The sequence below is a fragment of the Coregonus lavaretus genome (assembly GCF_964263955.1).
Source record: "Coregonus lavaretus genome assembly, chromosome: 23".
Taxonomy (NCBI): Eukaryota; Metazoa; Chordata; class Actinopteri; order Salmoniformes; family Salmonidae; genus Coregonus; species Coregonus lavaretus.
The window spans coordinates 20,952,359-20,980,197 of NC_140010.1; the positions used below are offsets into that span (position 1 = coordinate 20,952,359).

The 27,839-nt window shown below is 40.8% G+C and overlaps 2 protein-coding genes across 2 annotated transcripts; one reads left to right on the forward strand and one right to left on the reverse strand.

Annotated features, from left to right (window-relative positions):
• On the forward strand, positions 1-18,126 carry trpa1a (transient receptor potential cation channel, subfamily A, member 1a; the record flags this gene model as incomplete). Its single annotated transcript, XM_084139453.1, has 27 exons — positions 1-96; positions 2,523-2,673; positions 2,867-3,042; positions 6,520-6,627; positions 6,782-6,890; positions 6,997-7,142; positions 7,653-7,789; positions 7,890-7,938; positions 8,032-8,131; positions 8,220-8,320; positions 8,734-8,903; positions 9,077-9,241; positions 9,412-9,526; positions 9,762-9,928; positions 10,100-10,190; positions 10,312-10,371; positions 10,511-10,609; positions 13,997-14,067; positions 14,283-14,448; positions 14,557-14,646; positions 14,919-15,088; positions 15,234-15,363; positions 16,654-16,845; positions 16,945-17,013; positions 17,135-17,239; positions 17,584-17,693; positions 17,913-18,126. The coding sequence occupies 27 exons, from the start codon at positions 1-3 to the stop codon at positions 18,124-18,126; spliced, it is 3,357 nt and encodes a 1,118-aa protein (XP_083995579.1).
• dnajb6a (DnaJ heat shock protein family (Hsp40) member B6a) lies at positions 17,355-27,778 on the reverse strand. Its single transcript, XM_084139174.1, has 10 exons — positions 27,629-27,778; positions 26,636-26,723; positions 26,358-26,467; positions 25,863-25,928; positions 25,592-25,702; positions 24,534-24,677; positions 24,038-24,269; positions 23,775-23,845; positions 18,985-19,167; positions 17,355-18,629 (listed from the first exon to the last, which is right to left on the reverse strand). The coding sequence occupies exons 2-10, from the start codon at positions 26,698-26,700 to the stop codon at positions 18,559-18,561; spliced, it is 1,053 nt and encodes a 350-aa protein (XP_083995300.1). The 5' UTR covers positions 26,701-26,723; positions 27,629-27,778; the 3' UTR covers positions 17,355-18,558.
• Positions 27,779-27,839: the final 61 nt, after the last annotated feature.

Here is a 27,839-nt window from a genome sequence, read left to right on the forward strand (position 1 = left end):
ATGAGCTCCTCAAAGACCGACCTGATGCAGGACAAGACCTACCAGTCTATGATTCATGGAGATGATGCTACAGAGATTTCTGGCAAAATATTTGAGGTAAGTCATGTGGAAAACAGATCTTGCAGATGTTCAATTCCTCTTTCATGTAGAGTTTTTTATTTTTCAACTTTACTCATTATTAGTTGAGTATGAGAGCCATCATCTCCAAATATGCTAAACTATTTTAATATGTTTTTGTGATTAGTAAAAAATATATTGCTCTAAATCAAATCACATGCACCGAATACAACTGGTATAGAGTTTACTGTGAAATTCTTGCTTAAAAATTGTAACACAAGACAAATAAAATAAAATAAACAAAAATGGAGCTACAGTGCCTTAAGAAAGTATTCATACCCTTTAACTTATTCCCCAATTGTTGTTACAGCCTGAATTCAAAATGGATTAAATATATGTTATTTCTCATCCATCTATACACAATACCCCATAATGACAATGAAAACATGTTTTTAGAATTTTTTGCAAATGTATTGAAAATGAAATACAGAAATATCTCATTTACATAAGTATTCACACCCTTGAGTCAATACTTTGTAGAAGCACCTTTGGCAGCAATTACAGTTGTGAGTCTTTCTGAGTCTCTAAGAGTTTTCCACACCGGGATTGTGCAATATTTGCCCATTATTCTTTTCACAATTCTTCAAGCTCTGTCAAATTGGTTGTTGATCATTGCTAGACAACCATTTTCAGGTCTTGCCATAGATTTTCTATTCGATTTAAGTCAAAACTGCCACTCGGCCACTCAGGAACAGTCACTGTCTTCTTGGTAAGCGACTCTAATGTAGATTTGGCCTTGTGTTTTAGGTTATTGTCCTGCTGAAAGGTGAATTCATTTTTTTAAAAGTGTATTAGCTAGAAAGATATCTTGCGTCGTAGAGAAAATGTTGCTGTTGTAAAGCACATTTTCAGCAACTCTACACATTTTTCCATTGAGCTGAGTGAATTTTGCAGTTTTCAAGCTAATTTCCTGAAATTCTATGCATTTTGCCATCGATAATGCTGTGTTCCTCTGCTCAAACATTATAATAAAATCAATGGGCATGTGCCCTGATTGCCCTTCTTTTTTTTAATTCTTTTTTTTTTTTACTGTAACTTGGCAACTCAGGAACAGTCACTGTCTTCTTGGTAAGCAACTCCAGTGTAGATTTGGCCATTTAAGTTATTTTCCTGCTGAAAGGTGAATTCATCTCCCAGTGTCTGGTGGAAAGCAGACTGAACCAGGTTTTCCTCTAGGATTTTGCCTATGCTTAGCTCCATCCCGTTTCTTTTAATCCTGAAAAACTCCCCAGTCCTTCACAATTACCAGCATACTCATAACATGATGCAGCCACAACTATGCTTGAAAATATGGAGAGTGGTACTCAGTAATGTGTTGTATTGGATTTGTACCAAACATAACACTGTATTCAGGGCAAAAAGTTGTAATTGCTTTGACACATTCTTTGCAGTATTACTTTACTGCCTTGTTGCAAACAGGATGCATGTTTGGCAAAAAAAATCATGAACTTATTTAGGCTTGCCATAACAAATACTTAGTGACTCAAGACATTTCAGCTTTTCATGTTTAAAAATTAAAAACATAATTCCACTTTGACATTATGGGTATTGTGTGTAGGCCAGTGATAAAAAAAAATCTCAATTTAATCCATATTAAATTCAGACTGTAACACAACAAAATGTGGAAAAAGTCAAGGAGTGTGAAGACATTCTGAAGGCACTGTATATACAGTGAGTACCAGTACCAGATCAATGTGCAGAGGTACGAGGTATTTGAGGTAGATATGTACATGAAGGCAGGTTAAAGTGACTGGGCATCAGAATAGATAATAATAAGAGTAAAATAAAGAACTGAGTAGCAGCAGCAAATGATGAGTGTAAAAGTGTGTATGGGTGTGTGTGTAATGTGTATGAATGTGTGTTTGTGTTTTGTCGATATGCGTGTGCGTGTTATGTGTGTGTGTGTGTGCCTATGTAGTGTATGTGAATGTGTAAGGGTTTTGTGTGGGAGTGTCAATGTAGTGTTGTGAATGTGGGAGGGTTTTGTGTGGGAGTGTCAATGTAGTGTGTGTGAGTGTGTATATGTTGTGTATACTGTATATAGTCTAGTGAGGTATGCATAGGGTCAGTGCAAATAGTATGAGTACCATAAATTGACTATTTAGCATGTAGTCTGGCTATTTAGCAGTCTTATTTCTTGGGGGTAGAAGTTGTCTCGGAGCCTGTTGGTCCGAGAGCTGATGCTCCGATACCGTTTGCCGGACGGTAGCAGACTGAACAGTCTATGGCTTGGGTGGCTGGAGTCTTTGGCAATTTTTTCTCTGGTTTTAGTTCAGATGTTTTACTTAACTGTCAATTGAACAGTAACAGAATCCAGTATGTACAATAGTCTTTTGAACAGATGTGTTACTGTAAACCAGATCATAATACAGGACTGATATGGTCTTTCCACACTATGATATTAGTGGGCTCTGCAAGGTGACTCGGCAGTGTTGGGAAAGCACTCAGCCCTGCTGGGGGTCCGTGACCAAGCCAATGCCAGCCCTCTGCATTACGCAACCTCACACGGGCATATCAGCACCATACAGCTCATTGTGCAGTTGACTGGTCCAGATGGTAAGACGTATTTATTTACTGTATGCAGTGGTACCACAGGTCATAGGGAATATCTTCCTTTAAACATCATTATTGTTTGTCATTTGATATTGTCGCCAAAATCTTATTTATTTTGTTTTATCAATCATTTGGTATTGATGCATGTATTTAAATGTATTGAGAAAACAAATATCTATCTGTGACCTTTGTGAAGAACTGAATGCCAGTGATGAGGAGGGTAACACTCCATTGCACTGGGCTGTGCAGAGGACCCAGAGAGAGAGCTGTGCTTGCCTGCTGGACCTGGGGGCAGACCCGAACATCCTCAATCTCCGCCTCATGTCTCCCCTGCACCTGGCTGTCAGCCTCAGGCACAACGCTCTCGTCGAGGTCCGTCCCCTACCTGACCCCCCATTCATCTCTACTCTAGGGGTTTTCAAACTTTTCTTGCCCAAGGACCCCAAACCCCATCATATGTTAACAAAAAAATGTTTTACGTCTTGTCTTCAATCAATCAATTTTATTTTATATAGCCCTTCTTACATCAGCTAATATCTCGAAGTGCTGTACAGAAACCCAGCCTAAAACCCCAAACAGCTAGTAATGCAGGTGTAGAAGCACGGTGGCTAGGAAAAACTCCCTAGAAAGGCAAAACCTAGGAAGAAACCTAGAGAGGAACCAGGCTATGAGGGGTGGCCAGTCCTCTTCTGGCTGTGCCGGGTGGAGATTATAACAGAACCATGCCAAGATGTTCAAAAATGTTCATAAGTGACAAGCATGGTCAAATAATAATCAGGAATAAATCTCAGTTGGCTTTTCATAGCCGATCATTAAGAGTTGAAAACAGCAGGTCTGGGACAGGTAGGGGTTCCATAACCGCAGGCAGAACAGTCATCAGGTGAATGATAATAGCAAGTAGAAGTAATCAACATTTGAAAATGAATAGATTTGGTGGACAGTTCCATTATATAGACCTCCCCACAGTTCATTGGAAGAGGAAGTGTACACTCTAACATAGTCTATTAGCTAGAAAGGTGTCTTGGCATGTAGTGAAAATGTTGCTGTTGTAAAGCAAATATTCTGCAATTCTAAAAAAAATTCCATTGAGCTGAGAGAATTTTGCAGTTTCGAAGCTAATTTCCTGCAATTCTATGCATTTTGCCATGGCTAATGCTGTTCCTCTGCTCAAACATTTTAATAATATCAATGGGCATGTGCCCTGAATGTCCATTTACTTGAATTTTCTATTTTCCCTGACTGTCTAGCTTTTATTTTATTGTTCATTCTCAAAGATGGTATTATTTTAAAATATAGTTCCAATATCTTTCCTGCATGCTTTCTATCCGGTTTTGGTTGTTTAAGTTGACACTGAAACAGTTGATCCATCCCGAAAAAAATACCACAATAATTTTCTATACAGAAAAAAACTGTAATTAGCTCCAATGACTGTAATTTCCTCCATATTAGTTTTGAGATTTGGCAAATAAGCTATTTATCCACTTCCCCAGAGTCTGATTAACAGGAACAGCTAGCATGCTAACTGTTCCTGTAGACTTCCAGTCATTGTGCTAACGCTAGCGAGCATTGGCTCGTGAAACTACCTCTAACTTCATACTGGATGTAGAGACATACAAATGGTATGCACGATGGTATTCTGTTGCAACTCGAGGTCTTCACTGATCCACCTGTAGCCCCTGAGTGGGTCCGTTTCCAGAATTCTAAATAATGTCACGGTTTTTGGGTCGGATCTGCTATGATTGTCACCAGGGCGATCAGAAAACGTGTGATGAGGCTGCACTTACCACAGCACTTTTCAATCCGTTGTGGCAGCTCCACCCCACTTTTGATTTAGTTGAATAAAATAGCGTTAAAAAGAGGGGAAAAGTGCAGTTTAAAAAAAAAACAATTTGCCTCATGATTTGTCAAATAACACATCATTTCTATGTCCTTCACATCGGAGTGCTGCTGTTGGGTCTTTGTGTGTCTTCTTGAGCGATCAGATTCACAGACATCTCAGGTCGGGCCGGGCACAACGCACAAAGCTCAAGGCGCGCGCTCTCCACTTTCCTCAGGTGTTTAGCAACACATCACTACTGACAGACACAAGCAAAAACTATTATATAAATGTAGCAGCCTATACACATCAACATTAGCGATCTGACATATTGTATTCCATGGAAACGAAACTATTTTTCAGTCTGATCAACTGTAGGCTACTAACAACAGCAGCTGCATAGTCTAGCCAACTGTGCACCCTGTTCCTCTGGGCTGGCCAGGTTAAACAAAGCGGTAACGTTTTGAATTTATAGCCCATTTGTTTGTGAGAAAATGTGAATGGGATCCTTTTGGTTTATATTCAAACTTGGGCTGACTAGGCTACCTATACTTTTTCAATCCAAAATGATTAACTGGAATTAATCAGTAAACACAATAGCTGACATAAACTGTGAGTTAATGTTTAATTAGGCCTACAGTTGCATAGGGTAGGACTACATAATGCAAACCTGCATAAAGAAAGCTCAGCCCTGTGAGATTTATTGTCCATTCATGTTGCTTTCTATGCATAGCCACAGTAGGGGTGCTGAGGGTGCTGCAGCACCCCCAAATACATTTTGGAAAAAAAATATCCACAAAATGTTCAAAATGTGTTAACTAGGCCTTTATTACTCCCCCCATCGACAATACTCCCAACCCAAAACATCTTCCCGCGGCCATGTTTCTCTGTGTCTGTGTAGGATATAGGTAACCTAACGTAGCAGGCTTAAGAGAAACGCTTGAGCAGAGTTCCCACATCCGGTTTTCAGCAGAAAGAAATGTAACATATGGTTGTTGGCAACTCCGCTAAAGCTAGTGTAGGCCTATAGGAAACCCCCCTAGTCTTTAACAAATAATTCAAATGAACAAGTACAAGGTTACTGTAGTTGACAGGGTTTTCATCAAGGCTAGGATTTTTTTTTAATGACGTGACCTGATAAGAAAAACTCTGCCCATTTAAACCTTTTACAACAGATTAATCAGTCATACCATATAAGGTCTAGAGTTTTACCTGGTTAGGTTACCAGATCGGGAAAAACTACGGGCCCCACCACTCTGGGCCCCACCTATCTCGGATATGTGTCATTTTAACTGACGTTCCGGAAGGACCCGTACAGACCCGAACCCAACTGCTGTAAAGAGAGAGAGAGAGTGGCGCGTGGTGCATGTAGCTGGTCGCGTGTAGCTCAAGTGGTGCGCATGGCCAATCATAAGTCATCAAAATGGCAATAGTCATAGAGCCTCAGTGTGTGGCAAAAGTGAGGAGATATCATGGGAAATGTAATTAAAATGACAGAATTAAAAGTTAAAGGAGAAGGATAGGCTACAACGACCAAGAGCCAACAGGTAGGCTGCTACTTAATATTATGAATGGAGTTGTTGTTATTTGTAACTGTAGGACAAGAAAGCACAAGCAGCCTCAATTAGCCTAGCTATCTAGCTAGCTTAACTAGGTTCTCCCAGTTTGATGCAGTCAAGACAGGCACTACTTAATCATATTGGATGATAAATAACCTAGCTATGGCAGCTATTAGTCTGCTATAGCGTGAGTCGGCTTGGTTGGTTGCGGTCTCTCGTCTCTCTCTCACAGAACGTGCACCCAGGGGGGGCCCCGGGACCGAGTTTGGGAAACCATGTTCTAATACACCTCTATAACACTTCTACACTTCTAGCTAGTGCACCTCCATGTACTATTATTCATTCAGTCTAATAACATATATTATGTGATATGATATACTACGATATTATATGATGATATGATATTATATGATATAATAAGATATGATATCATACAGTATGATTTATATTATAAGTAATTGGGTTTTTCCACAGCTGTTACTGTCTCACAGCAACACGGATGCCAACCTGGAGGGAGACCAGGGGAACACACCTGTAATGTTGGCCTGCTCGCTTGATAACCATGAAGCTCTTCGTCTACTTGTGTGTGAATATTAAATATATGGCCACTGTATAATTGTCAAATTGTGTGTTCTTTTATGTTTGAACAAGGATATGTGTGTGATTCATCGTTCATTATTGATGTCCTATGAGGTTTTTGTAATGTAACTGCTCAAATTTCACGTACTGTTCTCAGTTTAAATACAGAGCCAGACTATGTCAACAGAACAAGCTGGGGCATTATCCCATTCACGCAGCAGCATTTGCAGGTGCTAAAAAATCAATGCTGGTGGTTCTTCAGAAATGTAAATAAGAAACATTTGCTTTCCTATTATAATAATCAAATACACATTTTGGTACTCAAACAATGTTAATCAGATAATTCTTACTCACTAATGTTCTCTGCTGAAGGTGAGGAGATGGGTTGCTCAACTGAAACGCACATCAACTACGTGGACAAATCATTCAGCACTCCTCTTCATCTGGCCGTCCATGGAGGCAACCTGGAGGTGATCAAACTCTGCATAGAACATGGAGCAAAAATCGACCAACAACAGGTATGTCAGCTGGTGATGATGAAGTTAAGAAGCTTTTTCTGTGGATATGTAAATAATCATTCAAACTGCACCTACAAATATCATATACATATATCTAACACAAAAATAACTTTGGTTCTTTCTCAGAACCATAGACAAAAACACATATATTTCTAAGGCTTCTGAGTAATAAGAAAGACCAATTATGAACCTTAATTATACTTTTCTTCCAATATAAAACAATGTAAATATCACAGTTACCATTACAGGCATTCATTTGAAAGGTTCTTAGAACTGAGGTTCTTACAATGTGTTACAGTAAGTAACAATAGGTTATTATGCATCCATAAGCATCCACCCATAATGGGTACATTGTCAGTTCATGTTACTCCCACGAGACATTGGAAGATTACCAAATCCACTCTAAATCTAATCAAGGGGAACCGACCGGTGTCTGTAATATCCTGACATAATTTCAAGCTGGTCTGAGTCATTGTAATCTCTGTTATGTCTTTCTGCTTCTCTTTACAGTGTGACAACTCCACAGCCCTCCACTTTGCCTGCACCCAGGGAGCAACCGAGGCGGTCAAACTCATGCTATCAGCATATGATAGAGTCTGTGATGTCATCAATATCACAGATGGAGCTAGCCAAACCCCACTGCATAGGTAGTACACTGTATACTGTATGCATTTTTCATTGGAAAATACTTTTAGGTAAAAATTATAACCTACTCTCTTACTCTTTTATCATGTTTTTCACCAACAGGGCAACAATATTTGACCATGTTGAATTGGCTGAATACCTCATTTCAAAGGTAAACACAAAACATGAAAAGAACCATGAGAAAATTATGAATATTTTTCCAGTGTTTCACGATCTTATCATATTAATATTTATTCTTTGACAGGGCGCAGACATTAACTCCATTGACTGTAAGGGTCATACCCCACTGCTTCTGGCAACAAGCTGTAGTGCATGGAAAACAGTGGGGCTTCTTCTTACACATGGTACGATTCTCAAAGAGAGGCGAATGTCACATTTAGTTTACACTAGTGTATGGTTTGTCGTAATCATGTTCATCCTCTCCTATTTTAGGCGCTAATTTGAAAATAAAAGACAAATATGACTGCAATTTCCTTCACCTTGCCATCTTGCAGCCTAAAGGTCTGAAAAACCTTCCTCCAGAAGTCTTACAGGTAATATTATATGATGAAGGTACCTGCTAGAAGTTTCAATAGCAATGATGAAGCTTCCAAAATGACCCTGAGATCCATGTTAAAATGTTCAATGCAAAGTCATAAGTTCTAAATATTGCAATGAACTCATACAGTATGTTGTAATGAGCACTAGTGGGGGATCTTGTAAGAACACGTAGTGCATTACTGCCACCTAGTGTAGAGAACTTGAAGCAAATCCAACACACAGAGAAGGATCCCAGAATCATATTGTTAGCCTTTGTATTAAACAAGGTTCAATATTAAAACCATATATCTTCTTGTGACTGTCTCAGTAGGGTTGACATGTACAATCATTTTTAATCAAGTTGGCAGTAAACGCTTAGTTTGACTCATGAGATCCCAAACTTATCATATTGTCTCTTGCCACACAGTGCAGCAATGTGAGAGAGCTCCTGGGTGCGGAGGACAATGAGGGTTGTACTCCCCTGCACTACGCCTGCAGACTGGGAATCCCAGAGTCAGTGACGAACATGCTCGGACTCAATGTCTCACTGGACCAGAAGTCTAAGCAGAAGAAATCTGCACTGCATTTCGCAGCCGAGTTAGTTACTTCTGAATACATTTCTACATTATTGACTAATTAAGTTGTCAATAGACTCATTATACTCCAACAACATGAATGATTTTCCCTGTTTTCTATTTTGGCTGGTTTTCAGTTTAGCATTATTTGTATTTGATAACTTACTTTTTAATGATCAATCTTTTCTATTCCAGGTATGGGAGGATAAACACCTGCCACAGACTCCTGGAGAGCATGACCAGCACCAGGCTGCTGAACGAGGGAGATGAGAGGGGGATGACTCCCCTCCACCTGGCATCCCGCGGCGGCCATATTAAAGTGGTAGAGCTGCTGCTGCGAAAAGGAGCTCTGTTCCACAGGTACAGTACTTCAGACCTGCTACGCACACACGCACTCACACTCAACGCTAATCCGAGTGAGGTGAACCATTATTGCCCAAACCAGTGGAAACCAAGGTCTATCTTTTTACTACATTTTCCATTTTGAATCAGCTGCAGTAGTAATGAATGTTTACAGTATGCCATTGCAGTGATTATAAAGGTTGGACCTGTCTACATCACGCTGCAGCAGAAGGCTACACCCAGACCATGATCATACTCCTGGCATCAAATATCAAACTGCTGGACAAAACAGATGACGAAAGGGTTTGGTTCCTCTCTTTTTCCACATTTCCTTCACTTACCCTGAGGTGTGCTCATCTTATATGTTTCCTTTCTGTTTTGCTTGAGGGAGTAAGATGTCTATGTTGAAATTCAGAGGAAGTCTTCCACAAATAGATATCATTCCTCTTTCTGAAAAAGTCAATCTAAAGGTTATTGTTGCGGTTATATACAATCCTCTGTTCTAATTTCAAAGTGCTATGTTTTACTTTTGGTCCAGAACACAGCGTTACATCTGGCTGCCAGGGAGGGTCATGCGGCTGCAGTGACACTGCTCCTGGGCAGAGGGGCCCAGATGATGCTCAACAAGAGTGATGCCTCCTTCCTCCATGAAGCTGTTCTCAACGGCAGGAAAGACGTTGCCATCGCTGTCATCCACAATGAGAGGTTGGGCCACTGTTCTAAGATACAGTGGATACTTAATCTATTAACTATGTACAGTATGTGCTGTTATGATGCTTTGACAGTACAATGATGTGTTTGATTATTGGTATTCAGTTGGATTGCATGACAATGTCATGTTGACATGTAAAATAAAATATAACCTGTTTGTTTCAGATGTGCTGAGGCTATGCTATTGTTCGAAGTGAAGTCAACTAAGCGATGTGTTGTCATGGACATGATAGAGTTCCTGCCAGAGTCATTCAAAGTTAGTTTTATCCAAGAAACTATGCATAAAGGAAACTGTCATAAAGTAAATGGATACAAAACTCTCCCATTTCCCAGTCAGCATGTGAGAAGTACATTTATCGTGCAATGTTTTTCCACAGCATCTTTTGGACGCTTGTGTGAATGAGTCAGATGATGACGTAAATAGTTACAACTACTCTGTAAGTCTGTTCTCTCTATTCTGTATGTGGTATTACCTTCTTAAAACTCAGGTTCATTATTGCTTAATCAAATTCCCAAAAACATTCCAGTTAGGGTATGTGTTGTAATGTAAAATAATGTATTTTTTTAAATCAACAGATCGAGTACACTTTCAAATGGCTACAAGCTCCCATGCATATCATTAAGCTTGCAAAAACGGACAAAAGCTACTACTTCCAGCCTCTCACTGCTCTGAACGTTAGTACCCATTACAATACTGTAGACTGAACTTCACTGTCTTCAAACATGCTATTTTGCTCCAGAGTTAAGGGCCATGAAGTTTCAACAACTAACATTTTAAAGCAAAACAGTGCAATATCAGGAACAAGTCATATACAGTGCGTTCGGAAAGTATTCAGACCCCTTGACTTTTTCCACATTTTGTTACGTTACAGCCTTATTCTAAAATTGATTAAATATTTTTACACAAAATACCCCATAATGACAAAGCAAAAAATGTTTTTTAGAAATGTTTGCAAATGTTTTAAAAATAAAAAACTGAAATACCTTATTTACATAAGTATTCAGACCCTATGAGACTTGAAATTGAGCTCAGCTGCATCCTGTTTACATTGATCATCCTTGAGATGTTTCTACAACTTGATTGGAGTCCATCTGTGGTAAATTCAATTGAGTGGACATTATTTGGAAAGGCACACACCTGTCTATATAAGGTCCCACAGTTGACAGTGCATGTCAGAGCAAAAACCAAGCCATGAGGTCGAAGGAATTGTCCGTAGAGCTCCGAGACAGGATTGTGTCGAGGCACAGATCTGGGGAAGGGTACTAAAAAATGTCAGCAGCATTGAAGGTCCCCAAGAACACAGTTGCCTCCATCATTCTTAAATGGAAGAAGTTTGGAACCACCAAGACTCTTCCTAGAGCTGGCCGCCTGGCCAAACTGAGCAATCTGGGGAGAAGGGCCTTGGTCAGGGAGGTGACCAAGAACCTGATGATCACTCTGACAGAGCTCTAGAGTTCCTCTGTGGGGATGGGAGAACTTTCCAGAAGTACAACCATCTCTGCAGCACTCCACCAATCAGGCCTTTATGGTAGAGTGGCCAGACGGAAACCACTCCTCAGTAAAAGGCACATGACAGCCCGCTTGGAGTTTGCCAAAAGGCACCTAAAGACTCTCAGACCATGAGAAACAAGATTCTCTGGTCTGATGAAACCAAGATTGAACTCTTTGGCCTGAATGCCAAGCACCACGTCTAGAGGAAACCAGGCTCCATCCCTACAGTGATGCATGGTGGTGGCAGCATCGTGCTGTGGGGATGTTTTTCAGTGGCAGGGACTGGGAGACTAGTCAGGATCGAGGGAAAGATGAATGGAGCAAAGTATAGAGAGATCCTTGATGAAAACCTGCTCCAGAGCGCTCAGGACCTCAGACTGGGGCGAAGGTTTACCTTCCAACAGGACAACGACCCTAAGCATACAGCCAAGACAACGCAGGAGTGGCTTCGGGACAAGTCTCTGAATGTCCTTGAGTGGCCCAGCCAGAGCCCGGACTTGAACCCAATCGAACATCTCTGTGGAGAGACCTGAAAATAGCTGTGCAGCAATGCTCCCCATCCAACCTGACAGAGCTTGAGAGGATCTGCAGAGAAGAATGGGAGAAACTCCCCAAATACAGGTGTGCCAAGCTTGTAGCGTCATACCCAAGAAGACTCGATGCTGTAATCACTGCCAAAGGTGCTTCAACAATGTACTGAGTAATGGGTCTGAATACTTATGTAAATGTTTTAATAAATTAGCAAACATTTTAAAAAACCTGTTTTTGCTTTGTCATTATGGGGTATTGTGTGTAGATTGATAAGGGAAAAAAATGATTTAATCAATTTTAGAATAAAGCTGTAACGTAACAAAATGTGAAAAAAGTCAAGGGGTCTGAATACTTTCTGAAGGCACTGTATGTACAGTACCAGTCAAAAGTTTGGACACACCTACTCATTCAACGGTTTTTCTTTATTTTTACTATTTTCTACATTGTAGAATAATAGTGAAGACATCAAAACCATGAAATAACACATATGGAATCATGTAGTAACCAAACAAGTGTTAAACAAATCAAAATATATTCATATTTGAGATTCTTCAAATAGCCACCCTTTGCCTTGATGACATTTTTGCACTCTCTTGGCATTCTCTCAACCAGCTTCATGAGGTAGTCACCTGGAATGCATTTCAATTAACAGGTGTGCCTTGTTAAATGTTAATTTGTGGAATTTATTTCCTTCTTAATGTGTTTGAGCCAATCAGTTGTGTTGTGACAAGGTAAGGGTGGTATACAGAAGATAGCCCTATTTGGTAAAAGACCAAGTCCATATTATGGCAAGAACAGCTCAAATAAGCAAAGAGAAACGACAGTCCAACATTACTTTAAGACATGAAGGTCAGTCAATACGGAACATTTCAAGAACTTTGAACGTTTCTTCAAGTGCAGTCTCAAAAACAATCAAGCGCTATGATGAAACTGGCTCTCATGAGGACTGCCACAGGAAAGGAAGACCCAGTTACCTCTGCTGCAGAGGATAAGTTCATTAGAGTTAACTGCACCTCAGATTGCAGCCCAAATAAATGCTTCACAGAGTTCAAGTAACAGACACATCTCAACATCAACTGTTCAGTGGAGACTGCATGAATCAGGCCTTCATGGTCGATTTGCTGCAAAGAAACCACCACTAAAGGACACAAATAATAAGAAGAGACTTGCTTGGGCCAAGAAACACGAGCAATGGACATTAGACTGGTGGAAATCTGTCCTTTGGTCTGATGAGTCAAAATTTGAGATTTTTGGTTCCATCCGCCGTGTCTTTGTGAGACGCAGAGTAGGTGAACGGATGATCTCCGCATGTGTGTTTCCCACCGTGAAGCATGGAGGAGGAGGTGTGATGGTATGGGGGTGCTTTGCTGGTGACACTGTCTGTGATTTATTTAGAATTCAAGGCATTCTGCAGCGATACGCCATCCCATCTGGTTTGCGCTTAGTGGGACTATCATTCGTTTTTTAACAGGACAATGACCCAAAACACACCTTCAGGCTGTGTAAGGGCTATTTGACCAAGAAGGAGAGTGATGGAGTGCTGCATCAGATGACCTGGCCTCCACATTCACCCAACCTCAACCCAATTGAGATGGTTTGGGATGAGTTGGACCGCAGAGTGAAGGAAAAGCAGCCAACAAGTGCTCAGCATATGTGGGAACTCCTTCAAGACTGTTGGAAAAGCATTCCTCATGAAGCTGGTTGAGAGAATGCCAAGAGTGTGCAAAGCTGTCAACAAGGCAAAGCGTGGCTATTTTGAAGAATCTCAAATATAAAATATATTTAGATTTGTTTAACACTTTTTTGGTTACTACATGATTCCATATGTGTTATTTCATAGTTTTGATGTCTTCACTATTATTCTACAATGTAGAAAATAGTACAAAATAAAGACAAACACTTGAATGAGTAGGTGTGTCCATACTTTTGACTTGTACTGTATTTGTCATTCCCACAATACAACATTGTTGGATAGAGGAAAGGAAAACATAATTATCTGACATGTTGTCAAAGTGTTTATTTTGTTATTTGTTTACTAGTCCATGGTGCAATTTAATCGCATAGAGCTTCTGACCCATCCTGTCTGCAAGAAGTATCTAGAAATGAAATGGTGAGTGACACTGCTAGACTGCATATTATGCATGAACGTTATCATCATACTACTGTCTCCAACACTGTAAATATTGACAACATCATACTACTGTCTCCAACACTAAATATTGACAACATCAGATTAAAAGTCATGCCAAGCTACAGTATATACAAAATATATTAGTGCACAATCACCTGCGAATATTCACCAAATGGTTTCTTTTATCTATTTAGGAACGCCTATGGTATCAAAGTGCATCTGCTCAATCTGGCCATCTACTCACTTGGTCTGGGGCCTCTGACACACATCATTCATACTCTGAAGCCCATCCTCAACACCAATGTCACCAATACTACATCACCATCATCAGTAAGCATGGTGACCACCTCCCTTGACAAGGTGCCGTATGAGATCCGATTACATCCACAGCAAGACATTAGACTTATTTTCTAGTGTATTTGTTTGTCTCAGAAACCTAGTTCAATAACAACTCCTCCATCTTCACAGCAATGCTATTTTATCACCACCTGCATGTTCCTGATTCTTGCCATGAATATGTACACAGTTGGCAAGGAGCTGGTGCAGGTAGTTCATCAGGTAATCATGGAAATCTAAAGCTGTTCTAAATACTGTAGCCTCAATCCATGGTATGTGATTTATCTGGTAGTGTGATTTGATCATTTAAATTATATTGTAGCGAAGTTAACCCAACACCTAGCAACCTTGTCAAGGAGTTTGGATCACTTGGTGTAACGTTTAAGGTGTTGGTTTGACAGCCCCTGAACCCAGGTTCGAGTCCCAGTCGGGGCTACCGCCCGAATTCATTACAATATTGAAATAGACGTTAATTTGATGTGTTTCTATTCAAGGGTTCAAAGTACTTCCGTGATGTGACCAATGCATTGGACTGGGGTGCTTCCGTCACTTCTCTGATGTTTGTGATCCCGTTACTGATGGACTTCAAGGACACATGGCATTGGGAGGCTGGGGTAGTGGCAGTTCTTCTATCCTGGATCAACTTTCTTCTCTATTTCCAACGGTATGGAGACAAAGTTTTTTTTTGCCATAAAATAGTGTAGGTTTATTGAGATCCATCTTTGAAGAAACATTTATATAAATTGATCAAATGTATTTGTTGATCAACAAAAGCAATTTTAACAAATAAAATCACTCTTGGTCCACAGGTTTGAATGTGTTGGGATCTACGTGGTGATGTTTTTAGAGATTGCAAAAACTCTTTTAAGCATCATTGTACTGTTCTTCTTCTTGCTGCTGGCGTTTGCTTTGGCTTTCTATGCCCTGATGCTAGAACAGGTATGTTTACAGGACCATAGAGATATAACAATGTTTTATCTCTATGTGAAGAACATTGTATTGTATTGTTTTGTGTAATGTATGTAGCTGAGTGTTTTGTCTGTGAACATCTGTTTAAAATGGGCGATAACTTGTATTTGTATAATGCATTTCTACAATTACAGTGAGCTCCAAAAGTATTGGGAGAGTGACACATTTGTTGTTCTTCTGGCTTTGTACTCCAGCACTATGGATTTGAAATGGTTAAAGTGCAGACTGTCAGCTTTAATTTGAGGGTATTTTCATCCATATCGGTGAACCGTTTAGAAATTACAGCACTTTTTGTACATACTGTAGTCCCCCCATTTTAGGGGACAAAAATAATTGGGACAAATTCACTTGTGTGTATTAAAGTAGTCAAATGTTAAGTATATGTTGGATGCATGATAGCACGCAATGACTGCTACAAATTTGTTGGATGCATTTGCTGTTTGTTTTAGTCGTGTTTCAGATTATTTTGTGCTCAATAGAAATGAGTGGTAAATAATGTATTGTGTCATTTTGGAGTCTCTTTTATTGTAAACAATAATATAATATGGTTCTAAACACTTCTACATTGATGTGGATGCTACCATGATTACGGATAATCCTGAATGAATCGTGAATAATGAGTGAGAAAGTTACAGATGCACAAATATCATACCCCAAGACATGCTAACCTCTCACCATTACAATAACAGGGGAGGTAAGCATTTTTTGGGGGGGTATGATATTTGTGCATCTGTAACTTTCTCACTCATCATAATTCACGATTTATTCAGGATTATCCGTAATCATGGCAGCATCCACATTAATGTAGAAGTGTTTAGAAACAGTGACTCCAAAATGACACAACACATTACTTACCATTCATTTCTATTGTGCACAAAATAATCTGAATCGTAACCAAAACAAACAGCAAATGCATCCAACTAATTTGTAGAGTCACAAACTAGATACAATCATTGCGTGCTAGGAATATGGGACCAAATACTAAACTGTTGACTACTTTAATACACATATTAGTGAATTTGTCCCAATACTTTTGGTCCCCTAAAATGGGAGGACTATGTACAAAATGTTTCCAAACGGTTCACCCGATATGGATGAACATACCCTCAAATTAAAGCTGACAGTCTGCCCTTTAACCTCATAGTCATTGCATCACTTCAAATGCTGGAGTACAGAGCCAAAACAACAACAAAATAATGTGTCACTGTCCCAATACTTTTGGAGCTCACTGTATATGACTTTATGCATCTTTGTTCCCAGAACTTTTTTGACAGTAGATCTAGTTTACTGCTAGCAATTATGCAAGCATTTGTCATGATGGTTGGAGAATTCAACTACCAAGAAAATATCCTGAAGCCATTTCTGGAAGGGATTCTGCCATTCCCTTCTTTGACCTACGCCATTTTTGTTATGTTCACCTTCGCTGTGCCCATTCTCCTCATGAACCTAATGGTAAGTCCTAAAATCCTACATGAAGCCATTTACCTATACTCCCATTATCAACTAAGGATGCTTCATTGCATCTACATGACTACATTTTGTGTGACATAGATTGGCTTGGCTGTTGGTGACATAGCAAAGGTACAGGAGAATGCTGTGCTGAAGCAAATGGGAATGCAGGTGTGTTTTGACTTCTTTGTCATGCTTTTTCAAACTCATAAAGAATTTTCAAACTCTTTACTAGTGTTTGACTGCCAGGATAAAATAAACTATGCATGTATTATAAACCATTATTCCACAGATTGAGCTTCACACTAGTCTAGAGGAGAAGATGCCGTACTGGTTAATGAAGAGGGTTGACCAGGACTCTCTCACTGAGTACCCTAACAGAGCCTGCAGCAGAAAGGTGTGTCCTTTCTACAAGTGGTCGTATTTAAAAGAATATGTTAATAACTGCCCTTTGAATGTTTGTGTAAAATTGAAGGGCTTTCAAACTGAAGAACAGAACAAATATTTTGAGATCCTCTTGAAGGCGTTTAATACAGGACTTTCTTCAGTGTATCTATTGACCTATAAAAATTGTGAATCAGTTAGTTTAAAGGATTGTTTAATCAACTAATACTCTGCATGTAAATACTTATGGAGAGACATGGAGGTTGTCCAAGCCCACCATAGGACACTGTTAGTGTTTGGTATAGGTGTTTGGTAAACAACATAGTCATAATGAATAGTCTGAATCTCCTTTAACAGAGAGAAATGTTCTTTGCAATGCTGGGTATGGGGCATGAGAGAACCCGTCTCAACTCCACTTCCCATCGGTTTACACCTATGGAACAGGAAATCAGTAAACAGAAGTACAGGTGAGGACTTAGTTCACACCAGTGGTTTGTTTGACCTTATTCAAATACAACAGCAGAGCAATGCACAAGTATTAACATTATATTGTGTATCAGTATTTGGTTTATCAGTATTTAAAAATCTATCAGTGTTTAAAGTGCATTCTATCAATTTTGTATTAAGTGCTTCAATACTACACCGTTTTTGAGACTATTAAAATAGACAATATATGAATTCTCCAGGCTGAAGGAGATGTCTAATGTTATTGAGAAGCAGCACAACCTGCTGAAGCTGATCGTTCAGAAGATGGAGATCAGTTCGGAGGCGGAGGAAGAGCATGACGGTCCTCAGCTGTTCCAAGGCTACAGGGATAAGCCCCTCCCCCCCAAGAGCAAATGGAACCCTCTGCTGAGGGCACTGGCAGCCAGGGAGTATCATCCATCACATATATTATAATGGACTGTCCCCCCCCCCCCCCCCCCCAACGCAACTACCATTCCCCGTTAACTTTTGACAAGTCGACCCCTGCACATCACCCATTCAATATTTAAGCTAAACTAATTGACAGTGTTCCTTTAGTAATGTATATTACTGGATGTAAGGAAAGACAAGTGTCATGATTTAAACTAATTTCAATTGTAGTTTGCATGGTTTTCTGAATCATTTAGTCGGATGCACCCCACATTTTCGTATGGTTGTAAAATAGGATATATAATAGAAAAGTAGTCAGGATTATACATTTACTGTATGTGTGCATGCTTGCTAAAGCGCTTTGAGGACCCCATATTTAAGTGTCCTTTAAAACAATATTCATTGTTAAGGGTGTATCAATAACATATTGTTTCCGTAGCTGACTAGGAGGAAAAGGATCTGTGTGTACTGTATCCATCATGTTTTTCTCTTTTTGGCATCCTCTGTGGGCTCAGGCATGGGTTTCTTCCTCTTGTTTTCACTGTGTACTGGAGAGAGATGCATAAGAAAAAGACAGCTTATTTGATTGTGGATCCAATGAGTCCAGGGCCCATATTCACATAGCATCTCAGAGCAGGAATCCTGATCTAGGATGATATCTCTCCTTGTCTTATTCATTATGATTTACAAGGCTAAATTGATACTAGATCACCACTCCTACTCTTTTGATAGGCCCAGAACTACAGTATGAAAACAAATAATACATTATTCCACTTTGATTGAGAATTGAATGCCTGCACACCTTCTCCATGATGTTTCAAAGAAACGTATAAATTAAAGAAAAATTGCCCACTGTACTATTATGGGAATGTTAGGGGATCATGTATTAAAAGGGGTTCTAACCTGAAGCTGGGCTCCTTCCCTCCTCTCTGTCTGGAGTGGGCCTGTGGGAGGAAGTCTTTACATGATGATAAGGAGGACGGGGAACAGGGGACCGGGAGGCATGTGCACTGGAGGAGTGTGCAGTAACAGTTTGTCTGCACTCTTCCTGTTGGACTGCTTGAACTGTGGCATTAGGCTTTGCCCCTGAGGAGAGGAATGGGGTGTTGTAAGAAGAGAAGGGTGACACCAGTTACCCCCTACAATACATTCGGTCTTCAATAGGAAACGCTCATTGAATTTCCATGCGTGGATCAGGACAGACGTACAGTATGTAAATGAATGAACCTAAACAGGGGCAACCATCAGATGGATAATGTTGAACTGAACAGTTAATTGCTAAATACATAAAGGGGACAGAGGCAAAATGCTGTGAAATATCAAACATGCCGTATTGTGAGTGAAAGTTGTGGCTTATTCAATAGGGTGCATTATTTTGGGACATAGAAACAAAGGAGTGAGAGAGAGAACACAGTCTGTTCTACATTGCATCTTTCTATCTGCAATAACGCTAAACATACTCCAGTAAAGAATAATCTCCAGGGCCTGGAGTGAAATGTAGAAAATTGGGATTTAATAATCTCACATACAGTGCATTCGGAAAGTATTCAGACCCCTTGACATTTTCCAAATTTTGATATATTACAACCTTATTCTAAAATTGATTAAATAATGTTTTCCCCTCATCAATCTACACACAATATCCCATAATGACAAAGCGAAAACAGGTTTTTAGAAATTTTTGCAAATAAAAAACAGCAATACCATATTTACATTAGTATTCAGACCCATTGCTATGAGGCTCAGGTGCATCCTGTTTCCATTGATCATCCTTGAGATGTTTCTACAACTTGATTGGAGTCCACCTGTGGTAAATTCAATTGATTGGACTTGATTTGGAAAGGCACACACCTGTCTATATAAGGTCCCACAGTTGACAGTGCATGTCAGAGCAAAAACCAAGCCATGAGGTCAAAGGAATTGTCCGTAGAGCTCAGAGACAGGATTGTGTCGAGGCACATATATCTAGAGAAGGGTACCAAAAAATGTCTGCAGCATTGAAGGTCCCCAAGAACACAGTGGCCTCCATCATTCTTAAATGGAAGAAGTTTGGAACCACCAAGACTCTTCCTAGAGCTGGCCGCCGGCCAAACTGAGCAATCGGGGGAGAAGGGCCTTGGTCAGGGAGGTGACCAAGAACCCGATGATCACTCTGACAGAGCTCCAGAGTTCCTCTGTGGAGATGGGAGAACCTTCCCAAAGGATAACCATCTTTGCAGCACTCCACCAATCAGTCCATTATGGTAGAGTGGCCAGACGGAAACCACTCCTCAGTAAAAGGCACGACAGCCCGCTTGGAGTTTGCCAAAAGGCACCTAAAGGACTCTCAGACCATGAGAAACAAGATTCTCTGGTCTGATGAAACCAAGATTGAACTCTTTGGCCTGAATGCCAAGCATCACATCTGGAGGAAACCTGGCACCATCCCTTCGGTGATGCATTGTGGTGGCAGCATCATGCAGTGGGGATGTTTTTCCGCGACAGGGATTGGGAGAAGGACGGAGCAAAGTACAGAGATCCTTGATGAAAACCTGCTCTAGAGCGCTCAGGACCTCAGACTGGGGCGACGGTTCACTTTCCAACAGGACAACGACTCTAAACACACAGCCAAGACAATGCAGGAGTGGCCTCGGGACAAGTCCTTGAGTGGCCCGGCCAGAAGCCAGACTTGAACCCGATCGAACAGCTCTGGAGAGACCTGAAAATAGCTGTGCAGCGACGCTCCCCATCCAACCTGACATAGCTTGAGAGGATCTGCAGAGAAGAATGGGAGAAACTCCCCAAATACAGGTGTGCCAAGCTTGTAGCTTCATACCCAAGACTTGAGGCTGTAATCGCTGCCAAAGGTGCTTCAACAAAGTACTCAGTAAAGGGTCTGAATATTTATGTAAATGTGATATTGCAGTTTTTTATATATATATATATATATATATATATACACTTCTCAAAAAAATAAAGGGAACACTTAAACAACACAATGTAACTCCAAGTCAATCACACTTCTGTGAAATCAAACTGTCCACTTAGGAAGCAACACTGATTGACAATACATTCCACATGCTGTTGTGCAAATGGAATAGACAACAGGTGGAAATTATAGGCAATTAGCAAGACACCCCCAATAAAGGACTGGTTTTGCAGGTGGTGACCACAGACCACTTCTCAGTTCCTATGCTTCCTGGCTGATGTTTTGGTCACTTTTGAATGCTGGCGGTGCTTTCACTCTAGTGGTAGCATGAGACGGAGTCTACAACCCACACAAGTGGCTCAGGTAGTGCAGCTCATCCAGGATGGCACATTAATGCGAGCTGTGGCAAGAAGGTTTGCTGTGTCTGTCAGCGTAGTGTCCAGAGCATGGAGGCGCTACCAGGAGACAGGCCAGTACATCAGGAGATGTGGAGGAGGCCGTAGGAGGGCAACAACCCAGCAGCAGGACTGCTACCTCCGCCTTTGTGCAAGGAGGAGCAGGAGGAGCACTGCCAGAGCCCTGCAAAATGACCTCCAGCAGGCCACAAATGTGCATGTGTCTGCTCAAACGGTCATAAACAGACTCCATGAGGGTGGTATGAGGGCCCGACGTCCACAGGTGGGGGTTGTGCTTACAGCCCAACACCGTGCAGGACGTTTGGCATTTGCCAGAGACCACCAAGATTGGCAAATTCGCCACTGGGCCCTGTGCTCTTCAAAGATGAAAGCAGGTTCACACTGAGCACGTGACAGACGTGACAGAGTCTGGAGATGCCATGGAGAACGTTCTGCTGCCTGCAACATCCTCCAGCATGACCGGTTTGGCGGTGGGTCAGTCATGGTGTTGGGTGGCATTTCTTTGGGGGGCCGCACAGCCCTCCATGTGCTCGCCAGAGGTAGCCTGACTGCCATTAGGTACCGAGATGAGATCCTCAGACCCCTTGTGAGACCATATGCTGGTGCGGTTGGCCCTGGGTTCCTCCTAATGCAAGACAATGCTAGACCTCATGTGGCTGGAGTGTGTCAGCAGTTCCTGCAAGAGGAAGGCATTGATGCTATGGACTTTCCCGCCCGTTCCCCAGACCTGAATCCAATTGAGCACATCTGGGACATCATGTCTCGCTCCATCCACCAACGCCACGTTGCACCACAGACTTTCCAGGAGTTGGCGGATGCTTTAGTCCAGGTCTGGGAGGAGATCCCTCAGGAGACCATCCGCCACCTCATCAGGAACATGCCCAGGCGTTGTAGGGAGGTCATACAGGCATGTGGAGGCCACACACACTACTGAGCCTCATTTTGACTTGTTTTAAGGACATTACATCAAAGTTGGATCAGCCTGTAGTGTGGTTTTCCACTTTAATTTTGAGGGTGACTCCAAATCCAGACCTCCATGGGTTGATAAATTTGATTTCCATTGATAATTTTTGTGTGATTTTGTTGTCAGCACATTCAACTATGTAAAGAAAAAAGTATTTATTCATTCATTCAGATCTAGGATGTGTTATTTTAGTGTTCCCTTTATTTTTTTGAGCAGTGTATATATATATATACACATACATACACACACACACTTTTAAATTCAAAAAAACTATTTTTGCCTTGTCATTATGGGTCACCTATACCTAAACTACAATAAATTGATTCTTATGGTAAAAGTAGCTCTTATGCTACTTTATTATGGACTCAGCTGACCAGTTGATATTATGTACATTGCAAGAATATCCTCCACTGATTATGCCTTCACACCATGAAGACATAGTAAATGACAAGACAGCCATTTCATGCAAGATAGGGAAAATAGAATGCATGTAGAAAGATATCTAGAAGATAGAAAGCCTGTTCATGCAGTTAGTACAGTAGCATGCACTCACACAAAAGGATCAATCCTCTGTATGCAAAGCAGCAGTTAGCAATTTAGGACGATGAATTGCTTGTTCTGTTAGAAGAAACAGCACACCACGCCACCCAAGACTGTCGGTCCCATCCCCAAAAAAGGATGAAATTCATATTTATTGATTTTAAATTGTTTTACAAAGTACACAAAATTCCTTGTATATTCATGTATCATTTATATAATGAATCGTTAATTTGTGCATGGTTATGCAATCATAACATTAAGACTGAACAACATTTATTGGCATACATGCTGAAATGAACAAAAAAACTAAAAACACTTGTATTAGAACAAATAAAATAGCATATTAACACTTTCTACCAGCATTTATAAAATAAATGTTACTAACAAAGGTTAGATAAGCAATCAGGTCGTAAACAGGGTTTTAAAGCAAGGCTTACGTTTTCCAGTTAACACTCATATCAATATCCAGATGAAAAAGCAAAGTCATGCTTTATCCAAATGCACAAAGCGTTCCTTGTCCAAAACACTATCAGAGAGACTGCAATAGAGCGAAGAAGTGCATACAGAAAGACAGTACAAACAGAAGTTCTCTGGTCCTAACTTACTTACACCATGGTCCCAAACGCAAGTAAAACACACCATCCTGAGCCAAATTGTTGACAGCTCTAATTCATAAATACATTAACAAAATGCATAGAAAATGGAATTTACCTAATGGACACTGACCTACAAACGCTAACAAGGGAAAAACAAACAAAAGTACATACATCCAAACAATGACATAACATTGTTTTTTGAGCTCAAGTTTGTGCTGGTAATGCTCCAGGAGATTACTTGTTATCCAGTCGCAGTAGTTGTTCCTTACCATTGACGGTTAGTGATCTTAACTGTCCGTCTTCTTCCACCTCTACGCGTTCCTGTCCATTCTCCACAATTCTAAAGTATTGGGGGGATTTAAGATACATTTTAGTGTTCCTTTTCTAAATCAATGCACTTCAAAAATAACCAATGTTAAAGGATACACTATCATCAGAGGCTACCTAGTTGCATTTTCCCCTTGAAAACATAATTAAAGACTAAACAAAACAATATCAACTTCACTGTGTGGTTAGAGAGCTACTAATCCACCTTTTTGTTGTGATTTTCCTGCCGTTGATGAATTTGGTGGAGGTTGATACAGAGCGGAAGTTGCCCATCCCGCCTCCTCCACCTCCACCCCCGCCGCCAAAGGAGGTGGAGGAAAAGGCGGTGAAGCCACCATGGCCTCCTCCTCCTCCTCCTCCCAGATGACCCATGTGACTCATATGGCCCATAGGACCCATATGACCCATGTGTCCCATGTGTCCGAAAGAGGTAAAGCCTGTCAGGGAACAGAGAGATGACATTCACTTATAGATCCATAACAATCACATCTCTCAATGCATCAAAAAATACATCCTCTAACTGCTTTAAGGAAAAGTAGTTCTGGATTGATAGCTGTACACTTTATTTGACAGTACAGACAGGACCAGGTGTTTCCTAAGAAATTACAAGGTGAACTGATCAATAACTTATGAATTACGTGTTTGTTTCTTTGGGCTAATTTTTTTTTAAACATCTATATCTGGGACCAGTGTTTCCTGACCTGGGTCAAATGCTGTGAAGCCTGCACCGAATGGTGGGAAGCCACCGAATCCCCCGAAGAAGGGTCCACCCGTTCGACTCCTGCTCACCCCCCTGTGGTGCCTCCGCCCTCCACCGAAGAACTCATCCCCAAACGGATCCCCTCCTGCAGGAGAAGAGAAGGAAGAGTGTGAAGAGAAGAGAGACTGTGTTCAGTTTCTGGGTGACAGCTAAAGTTAAACAACAAGAAATAGCCTGCATGCTTTCAGATAAATAGACCTACACCACCTACGATTTGAAAGTGAATGTAATGCAATTTACTGACTGTAATACTCCAATCTAGTAGATGCTAAATGATTCATATTATTAGTTTCTGGGATAAGCATACTGAGTCTATAGTAACCAACCCAACATGGTCCTCATAAAGGACGACTGGCTCCCTCTGTCATCTCTGTCTTTCCTTCTCTGGTTGCCTGTTTCATCTTTCCTTCTCTGGCTGCCTGTTTCATCTCAGTCTTTCCTTCTCTGGCTGCCTCTCATCTCCGTCTTTCCTTCTCTGGCTGCCTCTCATCTCCGTCTTTCCTTCTCTGGCTGCCTCTCATCTCCGTCTTTCCTTCTCTGGCTGCCTCTCATCTCCGTCTTTCCTTCTCTGGCTGCCTCTCATCTCCGTCTTTCCTTCTCTGGCTGCCTCTCATCTCCGTCTTTCCTTCTCCGGCTGCCTCTCATCTCCGTCTTTCCTTCTCTGCCTGCCTCTCATCTCCGTCTTTCCTTCTCTGCCTGCCTCTCATCTCCGTCTTTCCTTCTCTGGCTGCCTCTCATCTCCGTCTTTCCTTCTCTGGCTGCCTCTCATCGCCATCTTTCCTTCTCTGGCTGCCTCTCATCTCCATCTTTCCTTCTCTGGCTGCCTCTCATCTCCATCTTTCCTTCTCTGGCTGCCTCTCATCTCCGTCCTTCCTTCTCTGTGCTCGCCTACTGATTGTCCCTCTCTTCCGTCTGCAGCTCTCTCTGTAAAAGCTTTAAGATATATGTTGTTGACAATGTATTACCAACACTCAAAAAGCAATACTCAGAAATGTTCACCAAAGAAATCAGCAAAAGGATCTCGACCGCCAAAGAACTCCCTGAAGACGTCTTCGGGATTGCGGAAGGTGAACCCTTCGTTGAAGTGATCACCATTGTGGTAATGTCCACCTAAATGAAAACACAAAGGATGAACATGGTCAGTGGAAATAATAATAAGTGTTATGATAGTTACTCTATACATCTGTAATAAACAAACAATGAAACTTTCCACAAAATAATTGTATACATTTCTGACATTTGCCAAGAGCCTAATAAAGAAACGACTTACCACCTCCAACGCTGTTTGTTGTTAGGCCTTCTTTACCATAGCGATCATACATGTTCCTTTTGTTGGCTACAACAGAATATAAAAACGTAAACTCACGTCAAAGTAAACAGTGAAATGACAAACAGGATGACAACAAGTGAGATACACTGGATGCTTGCCAAGGGTTCAGAGGGACATCACACTGGGTAAGTACCTGCAGATCAGCGTATACAGCCTTTATGGGATTATTAACGGGAATTTCAGAAGGAAACAAATGCAATATTTTGCAACCTCAACTACTCACATCACATTAACACACAGTTTAACAATAGCATAACAGTGGTGGATGCTGTTATTGTATGTGAACAAATAGCTTCCTTGAAAATAAAATAACTTATTTTGGTTAGATGTACTTTACGTGTCATGGATGCAGATATCAGTGCATTATTTATTGTTCATGTATTATAAATACTGTGTTCTCTTGACTTCAAACACCTTTCAAAATGTATGACTTACCATCTGACAGAACCTCATAGGCCTCAGAAAGTTCTTTGAACTTTTTCTCTGCCTCTTCCTTATTTTCTGGGTTTTTATCTGGATGCCATTTTAGTGCCAATTTTCTGTACCTAAAAGTAGAGAAATACATTAAACAGCAACTCAAGGGGAATTTTTTAAATGTAAGCCTATAATATCAGTAGATTGAAACATTTAAAACATTTGAAAATCCCATCATCTACATCTAGTGCCAGTCTATCTATTGGAATACATACGCTAAACTTAACAAGGATACTTACGCTTTTTTAATGTCTTCTTGAGATGCATTTCTTAGGACTCCTAAAATGTGATAATATTCCACCATGGTTTTGTATAACTTTTTCCAACCTGTGTGAATAGGAAACAGTAATGTGCACTCCTGCAAATTCTACATCTTATACAAGTTATGGTGTAAATGGGCAATTATTTCCCAAGCCTCAGGGAACAAAAAATTGAAGTACAGCAGCACCTTGAATATGGGCTAATCTATGACTTAAATTACTTTATCCTCCCCAGACTGGACTGGCAGTTGCCTGGTAACTAATTGGCATGCCTGAGTGACAGCTGGAGGATGGGGGCTTATGGTGCCATTAATGGGCAACGCTTTATCGTCCAAAGAGGTCACATTCTGGCTCAGTGTAGAACATACCCCCTGGTGCAATTTAACAATAACCAGGCCTGATTGACAACTCTGGATCAACCACAGGGGGAATGCTACAATTGTCCGTATATGTTGAAGCTCCTGATCTAGCTAACTAACATATACTAGTGGGGACATGAGTCGTTGTGCTGCGGCTGCGCTAGCCAGGTATACAACGTCAGCTAGCTAGCTACTGTTTAACTATCGATTTTATCGGAAATAATTGTATACAATTAGGCAGTCTCATCTTTTTCTCTTTCCGCCATATCTCTGAAATGTCACTCTGCATTATACTAGCTAATGCTGCTCACTATGTTAACGTTAGCTAGAAGATTGCTAACTCGATAGCATAGCCAGTTTTGTTCGCTGTCCTGTGTCTCCTAGCATTACACATCACCTAACAACTCAAAACCAATAATACCAAAGCTAAAGACCATACTGAATGTTCTAGCCAACATCAACATTTTGCAGTAATTTGCGTTGCTGTGAAAATTATCATTCTGTCTAGCTAACTAAGAGGCTAGCAAGCTAACTAGCTAGCTAATGTTTTTGTGATGATGCCCAGCATCAAAGGAATGTGTCACTGGTAAAACAAAAGACGTGGTCAAATTACCTTGCTCTTCAGCCGTCCCAGTTTTCTTCTATAGCCTGATAAGTTTCCAGTGGTGATGTATTATCGTTTTCCAGTTATGGTTATTCTAGAAAATGCTGCTTTGCTCCAGATAATTCAGCAGCCTTGGGTTGTTTGTAGATTTGACGTAACATCCGGTTAGCTAATCCTCTTCTTCTTTGGTGTTTCTTGACGACGGCCAGACTATAAATCC